This window comes from Moschus berezovskii, chromosome 9, assembly GCF_049115385.1.
Source record: "Moschus berezovskii isolate FMDL1 chromosome 9, NW_MosBer_1.0, whole genome shotgun sequence".
Taxonomy (NCBI): Eukaryota; Metazoa; Chordata; class Mammalia; order Artiodactyla; family Moschidae; genus Moschus; species Moschus berezovskii.
Window position 1 is genome coordinate 85,845,988 of NC_142468.1, and position 15,635 is coordinate 85,861,622.

Genomic DNA, 15,635 nt, shown 5'->3' on the forward strand with positions numbered 1-15,635 from the left:
TCTGTCACTAGAATGAGATAATATTTTTTAAAAATTTTCTAATCTTTTATTTTAATGTTTAATGGGTACAGAATTTAGATTTCTAGACTTAAAACTTAAACTAATTTCTAGTAAGAGTTTTCAATTTGATGTCTGTGTTATAGTGAAAATTATTAAAATGCTATTAAAATGTTAGACAAATAAAGAGACATTTAAGATTAAGTGACTGGGGCTTGAGTTTATTTGTAGGGTCTTCTAGAATTTGAGCATTTGAATGCCTTTAGGGAAAGGAAATATGTAGCCTTACTTCCTGAGGGTGATTCTGGTAAGTAATGGGTGAGTTTTTTTCCCCTAATATTCTTAGTCGTATATTGTGAACGTTCCGTACTATCGTGGAAATTTATTCTAATTTTATTTTATTATTTTGTTCTAATTTTCAACTTGGGAGTGAAGTGTAATACAGAAAAGAGATTTAAATAAAGCATCCTACTTTGTACTATGTGGTAAAAATTTATACATCTATAATCAGAGTTGGAGACCATGTAAATTGATCATAATGGTTGATTTTGTGTTCATTAATGTATTCCAGTACTCATTTAAAAATTTTTGCTAAACAGCAGGTTAAAAGTGAATTAATGATTCTTTGTTACTGAATTTATTTAATTACAGTTGACCCTTGAACAGCATAGGTTTGAATTTTGTGTGGGTCTACTTACAGATTTATATATATATATATAGCAGTATTTATTGGAGAAGGCAATGGCAACCCACTCCAGTGTTCTTGCCTGGAGAATCCCAGGGACGGGGGAGCCTGGTGGGCTGCTGTCTGTGGGGTCGCCCAGAGTCAGACACAACTGAAGTGACTTAGCAGTAGCAGCAGCAGCAGTATTTATTACATGATCTATAGTTGGTTGAATCTGTAGATTTAAAACCTTGGATATGGAGAGCCAACTATAAAGTTACATGCAGATTTTCAACTGTATAGGGGTTGGCACCCCTAAACCCTGAATTATTCAAGGGTCAGCTGTATATATAATGTATTTATAATTCTTAAGCACATAGTTTACTGTGGAGTATTGTATTGATTTTTAATCTTAAAGAAATCTTATAAATGTGTTATTTGTATCTTACCATATTCAAGATACTGTATTTTATAGTTATTTCTTATATTGTAAGTATTAAACACTTTGCCTTTTGTGTTATTCCATCTACATTATAATGATGTGAAATTACAGTTAATGCATTTAATGAAGTTGGATTTGGGGAAAGCTATTGAAGGATGAAGAATGGCAGTTAAAAAATACAGTGACATATGAAGATAGTGATTCTTTAGTATAAAATTTTATTTTATAGTGGATTGATACAGATCTCCTGATTTAGATTTCTAAACTTTGCTGAGGTTTTCTTTTTTATAATATATAAATGAAGTTGAAGATTTTTTTTTTCAGTTGTTTTTTTCTCAGTAGATCAACTTTCTACAACTATCTCAATTTTGATATTATTATTAGAAGTTAAATAATAAAGAAACAGTTATGATAGAGCTGTTATTCTTATGATGTAGTGCCATTGGACTGTACTTTCAAAGTTTTTTTGATAGTTAAAACCATCTTAACAATGTCTGTTTAATATCTGTAGTATAATCCTTGTCTTGCTTATTTTGTGTGTGTGTGTCTAATGTTGGACCAAATGTGTGTCCATTTATTGATGATCTATTTTTCTAAAACCATGTAAGGAACATTGTTTTACATAGAAGTATACATAACATTAATAGGCCTTAAAATGTCAACTTTGATATATTTTGAACTTTAATTTTTAGGGATCAGAATTAATTTCACAAAACATGTGAAAACTGCTGAATTTTAGCATAAACCCATGTAGTCTTATACCTGGGGGTAGCTGACAAATTATTGCTTTGTAAAGTGAATTACATGAATCACGGCAGCTTTAAACTTTTTCTTTTTATAGCCTTACCTGAACCCATCCTTCCATCCATCCAAAAAATTTACCCAGTAAGTGTTTCTTATAAATTATTATAGTACCTGTTATGACAAGTGTATGTGGAACTATTATGTGCAATATTATTGTGAATATAAAAGTAGAAATAGTTACCTTCTAAGTAATGATAATATTTTCTACATAGACTGAGGTAAACATTGACCACTAGAATATTAAAAATGTTTCATATAATTTTTCATAAGTCTCTGCTATTTTATTTGATTATTGGCAGACAAACTTGTCCTTTATGTTAATGATGGAACTTTTTGTATGACACTCATGATTATCATTAATGGGAATTAAATATACTTAGCTGGTGAAGGCACATTTGCACTCAGACCAGTTTTTTTCATGTTACTTTAAAATATAATTTTAGAACATTTCTTCAGTAGCTCAGAAGTTTTACAGCTTAACATACGTGTAATTTGAAATCAGGGGAAACAATTTCATCTAGAGCCAGACATCCTGGAATGTGAGGTCAGGTGAGCCTTAGGAAGCATTGCTACAAACAGCAAGTTGAGATGATGGAATTCCATCTGCGCTAAAAAGTTGAACAATTGGATAACCTTTTAATGTTTCGTTTGATCTCATCAAGTAACATTCTAAGAGTTAACATGTACACTGTCCTTGTGTGTACATTATTAAGAATCCTGGTGAAGTTAATTAGAAACCCTTAAGAAATGAAGTGTGCCTACTAGAAAAAGTTTAATATATACTCAGTTTGAGTTTAGGGAAACCTAGGTAACAAACATATTAATAATCTATATGAATATTTTTGTTTCTTTTCTAGTTTTAATGTTCTTTTTTTTCCCCCAGATTTCATTGTTTCTTTGTTTTATTTATATAAGTCTTACCATTTCTGTTTTCCTCCATAGTCATTTTTGTTACTGGTTTTTTTTTGGAAATAATATTTAAGCTGCTTGTGTAGAATGTTTGACCAGCCTTTTAAAGCCACATTTTTTACTTGTTAATTAATAAACTTTTAAGAGTTTTCTAAACTTACTAGTCATGCTGTATAGGAGACATAACATCCCTGTTGAGTGATCAAAGTTTTTCAAAGAACATATTTTATAAGTATGAGAAAATATAATAAATATATTGACATAGAATCTAAATTAAATGTAATATAATCTTTGATGATTGAGAAGTGATGTTCTTGTTTTTGAACCTCAGTTATTCTTGTAATGCTCACATGTGAGATGCTGGATAATATGTGTTCACTGTAAAGAGAGTCTTGCTGCAGTAGGGGCCTCTCAGTTCATGGTGGGTCGTCTACGAGAAGAGACCATTTAACACAAAGAACCTTCTGGAATCATTCTCATCTTCCTCCTTTTAAAAATAAATTTCTACTATGAAGAACTGTTATAATGAATGTATAGTATAGCTGGGTATCAGTATTTATTTTTCAGTAGTATGACAGAGAAGACTTCAGAAAGTGTAGAAATGTAAGTAACGAACTTTTGGACCTATTCTTGAACGTTTTCTTCCCTCTATAAAGTATTGAGTTTTTAGTTCATACTGAAAAGTCAGAGATAATGACTGGGTGTTTACTATTTCATTTATTGTCCCAACTTTATTGTTCTTTAAACACCTAGGTTTCAGTGTAGCATGAGCTGCATATATTGTTCAACATACAAAGGACTTAATAGTTTTAACTTCTCCTTTAACGAATCTGTTATTGTGTTTTGAAAGATACTTCTGTGGAAATCTTACTTAAAATGCTGTACTACATGGAACTCTTTTTACTAATATAAAGTGCTGATTAAGTTTCAGTTTAATATCATTATGCTGAGAAGCAGAAGCATTACTTTTATGATAAGATAGTCAAATTCTTACTAGTATATTCTGAAGAGCCTCATTTTTATTTTTGTGTTTAATTTTTCTAATCACCTAGCTTTCTCCCATCACTGAGTCCTGATTTCTGTTCACATGCACTACCTCTAAACCTATATTCTCTACCCTGTTTTGCTAATAATCTTATGTCTACACCTGAAACCAGGAAATAGATTTAATACTAGCCCAGCTCCAAGGCTTTGAAAAGTATTAATAGCAAGCCCTGCTGGACTTAAGAATATCTTAACTTGCTTTCATGTGTGGTTGCATTGTCCTAAATATTTAAGCCACGTTACCTTTACTGTAAGATTGATACTTACATGGATAAGGACTTAATACCTACTCTTCCGCAGGTTTTTTTGTATTGTATGAAACCTATAGGCCGATCAGTGGAGCATTTTTTTCGGTGGTCCATCAGATGGAGCAATTAAATTAGCTTGATTCTTATTACTAGTAGTAACTATCATTTATTTATTATCTATTTTATATCAGAGAACTTCTCTTGTGGCTCAGCTGGTAAAGAATCTGCCTGTAATGTGGGAGACCTGGGTTCAATCCCTGGGTTGGGAAGATCCCCTGGAGAAGGGAAAGGCAACCCACTCCAGTATTCTGACCTGGAGAATTACATGCACTGTAGTCCATGGGGTCACAAAGAATCAGACACCACTGAGCAACTTTCACTTATTTATATCAGAACATATAACTTTTATATTCAGTGTCTTCAGTCCTAAGCAAATATAAAGTATTCTCCTTAGAAAGGTTACATGATTGATCCAAGCTGTTTAGTCACAAATTATGAATACAGGAACTGGTGTTTTTTCTGTTATACTATGCTGCCTGGGGAAAGGCAGAATGATAGTAGTAGTCAATTTGTGTTGCTTACAACATTTTATTTATTTATTATCTAATTGTTCCTATACAGATGTATTTGTATACCTTCCTTTAAGAAAAGCTGATATGACAAAATTTCAGCTTGTAGTTTGAGAATAATTAAAAAAACTTTACAGTGACAGAAAAACTTTCTTAACTACTTTACAAGGGAAGAATGTTTTAAATTTTGAGCTTCTCTGATATAGTTAAAATAGGATTAAAAATATATTGTTCAATATAATATTTTTTGTCATTGTCATGTTTTTTCAAAATTTAGAAAGTATTAAAAAGTGTAATATTTCAATTCAGTTGTGATACTGAATTATGAAAGAAAAGGATAAAACAGACATTTATCTTTGAAAACTACATCACGATATATATCATTGATTATTACTTCTTAATTATTGACTTAAAAAAGCAACATCAGTTTTAGAGGACAGAGTGTTTACTATTGAGTTAAAGAAATGAAGTTGAGAAGTTTAAATATATAAACTCAGATTAAGGGTATGAAGGGATTTTTATTTTAATGTAAGCATTTTATGAGATTTACCTACACTTACGCTAGGTAGATTTATCAAGACAACTTATATTTGTTTCCTTCCCTAGTGATATCTTCCTGTTTTCAGAAACCAAAGTTAATTCCAAAGTAATACATTGAAAGTTGCCAGAGGTAACCATAGTGTGTTAGTGTAGATGTGCAGTTAAAATAATGATGATGCCTGGCATATACTGAATAATTAATAATTAGGTAATACTGTTGTTACTTTTCTTTCCATATACATTGTATCATATAATTTGTATAACAGCCCTGTGAATGCTGTTATTTTCCTTGTATTATGGATGAAGGAGCTTAACCTTTTTTTTTTTTCCAAATTTTAGGATATTTAGAGATCTAACAAATGCTATGAAACTTTGTTTTTCCCTGCTATGAGAAGTTCTCTATGTTACCTCTTGGAACTTAACCTTTGGAAAGCTAGGTAACGTGGTTAAGTTCAAGTAGCTAATGGAAGAACAAGGTTTCATACCTAGGCCTGGCTCCAGAACTCAGGCTCTTCACCACTTCATAATAGTACTTCTGTTTTATGTTAAATACTTTAACTCGTTTCAAAAGTTGGAAGATCTCATATCAGATAAAATTTAAAGGCAATTTAATTATCAATGATGATCTGCATATAGTTAAATCTTGGTAGAACTTCAGTGTATATCATTTAGTTCTTTCTCTATTCACGTATAACTCCACTTAAATGCTCTGTATCAGTTATCCTTTTCTTTGAGATCTTCCTCAACATTTCTTTCTAGGCTTTAATAATTCATATTCTTAGAAAATTGTGCAGCTTATATTTCTTTGCCTGCTGCTGCTGCTAAGTCGCTTCAGTCGTGTCCGACTCTGTACGACCCCATAGATGGCAGCCCACCAGGCTCCCCCGTCCATGGGATTCTCCAGGCAAGAGTACTGGAGTGGGGTGCCATTGCCTTCTCCATTTCTTTGCCTAGAGATGGAAAATAGTCATCTTTCATTTAAGCTATACCTTTCTTTAAAGAACAGTTACCAAGTAAACAAGTTAACCCAGTTTAATGTAGTCCAGAAAGTGCTTAATTGCCCACATTTTGGACTTTGAAGATTACGACACAGCCTCAGAAAGTGATGGAGTCTGGCAAAAGGTGTTTTTGTTAGGCAGTTGTATGGACAGAAACAGTGAGACTTCAGATGTTTTCGAGAGGTTACTTATTTAAATTTTTCTTAACTTGGTATTGTGAAGAGAAATGGAAGATATGTGTCTTCAGCATTAATAAATATCATTTGGAAAATTTTTTAGGAATTAAGTCATTGCATATTTGGGTATCAGAAGCTCAAAATAAGACAGAACCTTAAAAAATAATAACCAATTTTTCTGTTAAAAAATTAAACCAGTGAAGATCGACAATCCAAAGGAAAAAAAAGCTGTAAGAAACAGGTGTTATATTGTATTGGTTAAATTGTTTTTCTGTGGATTAAGATTGTAGTTTGAAAGGCTGCTTTTATTTCTTTGGCTTTTGGGTTACTCTTTGTGTGCTTTCTAATGTGTTAGCTTAAACTCTGCCCACCTTCATCCTATCTGAAGTAACATACCCTATTTCAATACATAAATGCAATTGGGGAGCTCCTTTTAAAGAAATAACTTGGATAAAATTTTTCTTAAAGCAGAAAATCTTTCTGTAATATGAATGATTACCAAAAATGGGGATTACTTAAGGTTAAATAGAATTCCTTTTTACTTGTAGCTTCTTTTAGTTGGATCCTATTTTTCGTTTGCTTGTATTTCTCCTTTAGTTCTCCCTCAGTAGGTATGATATGAGCCTTTTTATATATAATCTTGAAAAAGAACAGTGGTGCTAAGAGAACACTGACCAGGGTCTTTCAGCATTTTAATACAATAGGTCTTACAACTCTACAGTTTTAATCTCACAATTACTGATGTATTTCTTTAAATTACTGAAAAAGAAATTTTAAAGGAGGCTCAGACAGTTTTAAACTTCAGGTAAGAAAATGGCTGCTCTGTTTCAGCTTCATTTTGTAAATTGAATGTTTATTGTGCTAAGTGCTAGAAATCAAAATTAATAAGCTTTCAGAGCAGAAATTGTTAAACTGTGACCCATTTTTCTTTTTCCTGTCATTTGAACTTACACCTTTTTGTTTAATTTGCTGGAGAATATTAAACTTTACACTTTTAAATAAAGTCATAAGCCCAATTTTATGCTTAACAAGTAAGAGAAAAAATTAAGCGTAAGACAAGAGACCTGCTCTTCCTTCTGCTATTACAAATCAGCGCTTGTCTCCTACTCCCCCTAGTCTTTGGGGTAAATAAGATTCTACTTGGGTCATAAACTGTAATATTAAATCTATTAGACGTGTAAGGCAAGTCCCACCTTTAGGAATGCCATCTTTGTGAATTGTGATTGGAGTAGGATTTTTCTTCTGGCAGAAAGATAATCACTTCTTGGTAGTTAAAATTACTGATAAAATTATAGGTAATGGGGCAGGAGGAGAAGATGTTTTTATTTTCTTCCCCCTTCTTTTTACTGATGAATTTTGAGACTACCATTAAATAGGTGTACTACCTTATTTCTCTGTATTACTGGGGTTATCAGATTTTACTAATAGAATTAATATCCATAAACCCAAGTTTGATCTGCTGGATAGTTGAGAACCCTGTAGTAGTCATTCTGATGTCTGGTTAACCAGTTCGTCTTTTTGGTCTTTTGTTTTTAAATCTGTTTCTACTTGGGTGGCAAAGGAGAATATAGAAAACCTTTTTTGAGGGCACTGCGAAAATTATCTGAAAAAGTATTTTCTAACATACGGATATGTATTGAGAATTTCTATAGTTCAGTTTATTTTAGAGCCATAACTTACTACTAATAAGGGAAAGATCAGATATGAAAATGAATGGCGTTCCATAGGCAGAAAGAATAAGTACTCATTGGTATTCTTTCTAATAGGTGACTTCTTTGGGCCTGGAATGCAAGCACATGATATCCTTCTTTATGAATATTGTACTAAAAGTGAATAGCTCAACATTGCTTGCTGATTTGATTTTTAAAGTTCAGTTTGTGTTAAACATTATTTCTTTTCCCTCTAAAATGCAGCATAGAAAAATGAAAAAAAAATCGTAAAAAATCTTAAAATCAGTGTCAGTACTATTTATATATTAAACTTTTATGACCTTTGCGAGAAATTTTAAGTGGCAATTAGAAAAAGCTCTTACCTTGAGATATATTTATGAAGAAATCTATATTTATTGGATGGAATCTTGGTATGTACTGTAAGGTTTTATTTATGAATTAAAAACTCTTTTGCTATCATAAGAATTCATTTGGTTAACTGAGTGATATACCTCAGTTGAGGATTAGAATATCTTAGTTTTTCAGGTTCTTTCTGGCTTAGTCAATACATTGTTGAAATCTTTACTGGGAGAAAATCTTCAAATTTCCAAATTGCCAACATAAAGAAAATTCTCTCTTCTCCAGACAGCCTTATATTAGGATTTATAAGGTTTTTTTTGGGGGTGTGTTTTTAAATGGCCTCACACATTTTTCCTTTTTCTTTTTGATAGGAATCTTTTAGTCCTTCTGTACAGTTGCACCTTGTACATCAAGCGCCATGTAATGTTCCTCCTTACCTCTCAAAGAATGAATCAAACCTTGGGGACCTCTTACTGGGCTTTCTTAAATATTATGCTACAGAATTTGAGTAAGTGAAACTTCGAATTGTGTATATTTGTTTGTATATAAGTGAATGCTACAAATTGGGTCAGAAACTGTATTTATCAATTTCACTGTTATAAACTAGTTCAGAAATATGTAGTTTATAAAATGTAATACCTAATTATAATCCTGTTTCAAGCTAATAAAAAAATGATAGTAAGCCTACTATTAGTTGATTTCAGTAGTGATCCCCTTTTATATTTAGCTATCTCTTTATATAGTAAGACCTGGATAAATGTGTTGGTCCTGTGTCAGTTCAGTTCAGTCTAGTCACTCAGTCGTGTCTGACTGTTTGTGACCCCATGGGATCGCAGCACGCCAGGCCTCCCTGTCCATCACCAACTCCTGGAGTTTACCCAAGCCCATGTCCATTGAGTCGGTGATGCCATCCAACCGTCTCATCCTCTGGCCTCCCCTTCTCCTCCTGCCCTCAATCTTTGCCAGCATCAGGGTTTTTTCAAATGAGTCAGCTGTCTGCATCAGGTGGCCAAAGTATTGGAGTTTCAGCTTCAACACCAGTCCTTCCAATGAATACCCAGGACTGATCTCCTTTAGGATGGACTGGTTGGATCTCCTTGCAGATGCTATATAATTTGGAATATATATTTTATAGGAACTTAAAATTTGTAATAAAAAACATTCTCCCAAATCATTTGGGAGAATGGCATTGAAACACGTATGTTGTCATATGTGAAACGAATCACTAGTTCAGGGTCAGTGCATGTTATAGGATGCTCGGGGCTGGCATGCGGGGTGACCCAGAGGGAGGATAAAGGGAAGAGGGAGGTGGGAGGGGGGTTCAGGAGTGGGAATTTATGTAAACCCGGGGCAAATTCATGTCAATGTATGGCAAAACCAACCAATATAATATTGTAAAATAATTTGCCTCCAATAAAAAATAATTACCTAAAAAAAAAAAAATTTGTAATAAAAAACAAGCTAAAACAAACTTGGAAAAAGATGTAGTTAATACTAGATATCTGGATAAATAGTTGTGTTTGTATGGTATATACATCAAGGAATACTTCTCATTTTTTTCTCTTTTGGTGAGAGTGATAATGTAGACATGAAACAGTAAAGTGTGTGATCGGGCTGGCCATAACTGGAAGTCCTTATGGGAGTTCTCAGTCCAGATAGAGTGGAAGTAGGAGTTGTATGCAACTCTTCTGATCAATTTGGGAAAGCTTAAAGGAGGGAATGAGAGAATTTAGGAGTGGTAAAACATTAAAGGAGGAGAGTACCATAACCGTAGGATACTGTTTTGGAAAGGTTTGGAGAGGGGAACAATAATAGTAAGAGTAATAAATTGCTATTACTTGGTGGGAAAAACTGTTTTAAGGAGATCATCCGCATTATCTCATTGAGTTTACATGAGTCGGTGTTACTTTATGCCTGTTTAACCAGTGGGACATACAGAGAAGTAAGGAAACTAGTCAAAAATCTCATAGGTAGTAAGGGGAATATTTCAGATAATTTTGAATGCAAAATTCACTCTCTTAACTATGATACTTTACTGAAATGTTGATACTGTCTACTGTCATACAGTAGTTTTGAAAAAACCTGACTCATATAAGATGAAACATAGGGCCTGAAGAAATGTTCTATAAATGCCTTCAAATAAACTTCCATCTGTTTTGTTTATATTTGTGTCTCCATTACCTTGCCCAAGGCCAGATAGTTGGTACTTGGGAAATACTTGTTATAGAATCATTTTGAAGGATAAAGATTATGGATGTAAGTCAAAGATCCTTAAGGTGACTTAAAAATTACTGAATTAGGTTAGGAAAAGGACTAAGAAAAGTGCTAAAGGAAAGTAGTTGAATAAGAATGAAGTTCTAATAATCCAGGTTAAAAATGATTAGGACCTGAATATAAGTCTAGACAGCAAAAATATAAAGGAAAGAGGAACTTTCGTTTATATAGAGGAAAGATTTAAGTCTATATGGGACATAAGAGACTATAAAGATCGTTCTGGAGTTAAGATTTTTTAAGATGTTTCAGTGATAATAGCTAATGTTTCATGAATGTTTCCCTAGGGCCCTGCAGTATGCTGAGTGACTCCCAAGTATTATCTCCCTTAATCCTCATAATAACTCCCTTCCAAGCTTCGGGGGTTTGTGAACTTTGTCCTCTGATGATACAGTTAGATCACCAGAGAACCAGGATTCAGAGCCAGTGATTCCAGCGACTGCAAAGCCACATGCTGGACTGTTAGACTGTATCAGCGTATCTGTGGTGTCATGTCACTTAGATACTGGGGGAAGTTTGTAGAGACGAAAAGGATTCATGGAAGAAAGGATTTTTCTGCCATGTTGAGTTTAGGATTAGAGCATCTAGGGAAATGCCTTGAAAATCACCTGCTTTTCAAGTGAAATGACTGAAACAAAATGATAGACATTCAGATTTGTGTGTTCACTTTGAGCTTGCTGTGTGGCGTGACATGGCACTAGAATGTTTTAGATACACTTGTTGTTATGATGCATGATTTAGATGACATATTTGTCTTCTGTTTGATCATGTAGTGCATTGTTTCATAACAGATATTTTCAGAAGTTTGACTATAGGGAACATAGCCAAGAGTATAGTCATGGTAATGAACTAGTTGCCTGTTCTAGGAATTCTGGCAGCCTTTAAAAGGGTTTGTAAGGAATTCTTCTGAAGTTCAAGATACTCAGTTAAAAAATTCCCTTTACTGAAAGACAAAGAGTTAAGTGCCTGTGAAAGGATGCTAGAATATGGTATAAATGTTGCAGAGATTTTTATATAGCCATTTAAAAATTGCTAAGATTTTCTTACCTACTTCACTCACAGCTTTTTCCTTAAACCTTGCTGCTGAAAATTACAAAAATGAAGCCGAGTTTCTAGAAATGTACCCAGGAGCAGGAAACTGACAGTATAGGAGAAAGGGGGTCAGGTGGCTCAGGGAATCTGGAAAAATATACGGTCAGTTTAATCATTCTGTATTTAAGGAAAAAGAAAAATTTAGGTTTTAAATATCTTATAGACTCATAGATACTGGAGATTCTAGGAACCTTAAAAGGTATCTATTTTATAATCACCTTTATTTTCTTGATGCCTAATCATACGTCATTACTGCTAGTCTGTCTGTTGAGTTAAAAATACATACTTATATACTTAAATACATACTTTTTTAAAAAAAGGAAATACAAAGGTCCAATTTTTCTATCTCCTTTCTTATTCTTACTTATTCCTTATTTAATCAGTAAATCACTGAGTGCCTACTGTATACCAGGCTATTTTCTATTCTCTGGGGATATGGCAGTTAAAACTGTCTTCATGGAGTTTACGTAGAGAGAGTCATGGAGAGACAGACAATAAACAAATGAAATGTATATTATGTTAGATGGTGGTAAGTGGAGAAAAAAATTTTTTTTTAAAAGCAAAAAAGATTCTGATGTGTGTAGCTGTTGCAGTTTTTTAATACCTCTCTTGCAGTTTCATACTTAGCACAGAGTGAGAATATTCTCACCAAAAACGTGACCTTTGAGAAAAAGACCCAGTGGAGAGGACGTTGTGAGTTACATGTCTACACGGAAGAACTTTCTAAACAGAAGGAAGAACAACTGCAAAGACCCTGAGGTGGGGGTTTGCCCGTGTTCAAGGAGCAGCAGAAAGACCAGTGTGACTGGAGCAGAGTGTGAAAGTTTAGGATGTCAGAGAGTTAAGGGAGTCCGTGTCATGGAGGGTCTTGTAGTGAATTTTGATGACTTTGAGTTTGTCTCTCAAAGTGGGAAATCACTGAAGGGGTTTCAGTAGAAAAATTATGTGATCTAATTTAGTTTGTAACATGTTTCTGGATGAAAGTAGACTGAAGGGGGAGCCAGAGGCAGAAGCAAGGAGACTATTTAGGAATGTATTGTGGTAATCTAAGAGAAACCATGTGACTTAGTTAGATAAAAGTGTTTGCAGCGGAAGTGCATGAGAAGTGGTCAGATTTTGCTTATGTTTTAATTTGCACCAGATTAATGTGACAGAAAGAGAAGAGCCAGGAATGACTTAGAAGTTTGAGACCTAAGCAACCGAAAGTATGGAGATGCCCCTAGGTGCGAAAGCAAGGGAGAAACATTACTGATTTTTAATGTTTTAAGATTGAGATATCCACAAAATATTCAAGGAAAGTTTTTAAGTAGAGAGTTGGATACGTAAGTCTAGAGTGCAGGAGAGAGGTCACAGTTTTAGGGTTTTTTAGGGGTTTTTCATCTGGTAGATGGGATTTAAAAGCTAGAAAACTTTTTGAGAAAACCAAGGGACTACAGATAGAAGAGAGAAAAAGTCCAAAGACTAATAAACCTTTAGATAATCCGATGTCTTAGGTATACAAGGTTAAGAAGATACATGAATGTTTTAAGTGATACAATGAAGAGAGAGAGACAGTTTAGAAGGTAGATATTCTGTGAAACAACTGGCCTAATTTCTCAAAAACTCAAAGTCAGTTTAAAAAAAGTGGAGGGAATGTTTCCAGATTAAAGAAATGGAACAATCAAATACAATGGATGAAGCTTGATTCCTGTCTGATTGGGGTGGCGAAATTATAAAAGGCATTTGAGTTACATTAATGTCTTAATGCTGCTGTTGTTACAAAGGAGAATGGCCTTATTCTTAGGTATATGCCAAATGATTAAGAAATGAAATTTCTCTCTGCTAGAGCTTAATAAACGATTTAGTTCAAAATATACACATATAGGTACACACAAAAGCAAATGTGGCAAAGTATTAACAACTGTTGAATTGCTTTTGAGTTTTATGTTTTTTCTTTTTTTAAAATTTGTTTATTATTTATTGAAGATAATTGCTTTACCGAATTTTGCTGTTTTCTGTTTTTTATTTTTTAAAAACACTTTGTTTTGGGGTATAGCTATAATAGATTCCGGTGGATAATGAAGTGTCTCAACCATACATATACATGTATCCATCCTCCCCCAAACTTCCCTTCCATCCAGGCTGCCACGTAACTTTGAGCTGAGTTCCATCTGCTATACAGTAGGTCCTTGTTGGTTATCCATTTTATATATAGCAGTGTGTACATGTCCATCCCAAACTCCCTAACTATCCCTTCCCCCATACATTCCCCCATATGCTTTTCATTTTTCCATTTGAAAAGTATCGTAATACAAAGGTGAACTAAAAATGAGATTAGGTATGAGAAGGAACTAATATGTAGTGTAGTAGTCTACAAAGGAAGACTCACTGAGAAAGGAGGGAAGTCAATAAATAGAATGTTGTGTTTTGGAATCAAAGTGGGGAAAACATTTTGAGGAGGAGGGAGTGATTATTTGTGTTGCATTTTTGATTGATCAAGTACAAAATGAGAACTAAAAGCTGACCGTTGAAGTATTGGTCAATGTGGATGCTACTGGACCCTTGACAGGAGCAGTCTTAGTATAACAATATGGATAAAAAGCCTTATTGATGTGAGCTAACGAGAGAAAGGGAGGGGAGGATTTAGATACAGGTGGTATAGCTAATTCTCTAGGGGGATTTACATACTTGTACAGGGGGCAGAAACAGTAGGGTAGAAATTGAAGGATTAAGTGGAGTTGAGTATTTGTTTTTAGAAAGGAGAAATAATCCATGTTCATGGTAAAATTGGTGATACCAGAAAAGTTGTAAATTTTAAAAGATAGTTTTATTTGTTCATTTATGCCTGCACTGGGTTGGTTGCTCTGTGGGCTTTCTCTTGTGAGTGGGGGCTACTCTTCATTGTGGTCAGACTTTAGGTGCAGGCTTCAGAAGTCGCAGCGCACGGCCTCAGTAGTTGTGGCACTAGGGCTTAGTTGCTCCACTGCATGTGGCATCTTCCTGGACCAGGGCTCAAACTCATGTCCCCTGCATTGGCAGGTGGATTCTTAACTGCTGTGCCACCAGGGAAGTCCACGTTGAAGTAAATTGTTGAACAGTCTTCTTGTTTGAATAGAGAAGAATTGGAATCTGTACCACAAATGGAGTAGAAGCACTGACAATTCATTATAATAATGGAAAAAGTATGTACAGACAAGTGTGGATTGATGTGGTGGGAACTAGTAGATAACTATCTTTTGACTGTTTTACTTTTTTAGTGAAATGAAGCATGGACATCAGCTGGGAATGAGTGTGAGGGAGGAGATTTGAGAAGTGAGGACAAGGAGTGAATTGTTAGGTAGAAGAGTAAAGGAGTGAGTTAACTGGAAATGCAGTATGAGTGCTGGGTACTAGCATTTAGGAGTCTTTTGAGCTAAGTCATCATGAATTTAAAGTGATGATAAATTCGAAGGTCAACGTGGTTGCATGTTTTTTTCCTCCAGTCCTGTTTTGCTCCTTGGGAAAGGATTGGAATAAAGATTTAATTATAGTTGTTCAGTGCTGCAAGAGCAGGTGGGAGAGTTGAGGGATGCACGAGGAAGGGGTTTTAATAGCTGGCCGTGGACAGGGTATGTTCAGTCTTGAAACTGTGGGCACAGTGTTGTCTGCAGGACATCGTGGTGGTAGTTTCTGATAGTTAGGTGTGAATTTTGGTCTGGGGCTTACTACCTGGAGAAAAAGACTTAGGGAAAGAAGCAGAGCACTGAAGCCCGGCCCACGATGGGTGGTCTAGCATTTGAAGAAGATCGAAAAAGACAGAGTCTTGATACCAGTATTTAAAGGGTCAGGCAGAAGAAAAGCCATTCAAACAGAACTCTAGGATTCAAGTTTTTTCTGTGTATAGGATTTGAAAT

At 34.3% G+C, this 15,635-nt stretch overlaps 1 protein-coding gene across 3 annotated transcripts in view; it reads left to right on the plus strand.

The window, feature by feature from the left end:
• The window catches only part of TENT2 (terminal nucleotidyltransferase 2), a 63,233-nt gene that overhangs the window by 39,756 nt on the left and 7,842 nt on the right, over window positions 1–15,635 (plus strand). For all 3 annotated transcript variants that reach the window (XM_055436253.2, XM_055436250.2, XM_055436252.2), the window contains exons 11-12: window positions 1,945–1,988; window positions 8,772–8,908. In XM_055436253.2, coding sequence (XP_055292228.1) covers window positions 1,945–1,988; window positions 8,772–8,908 — 181 coding nt within the window. The remainder of the gene's footprint in view (window positions 1–1,944; window positions 1,989–8,771; window positions 8,909–15,635) is intronic.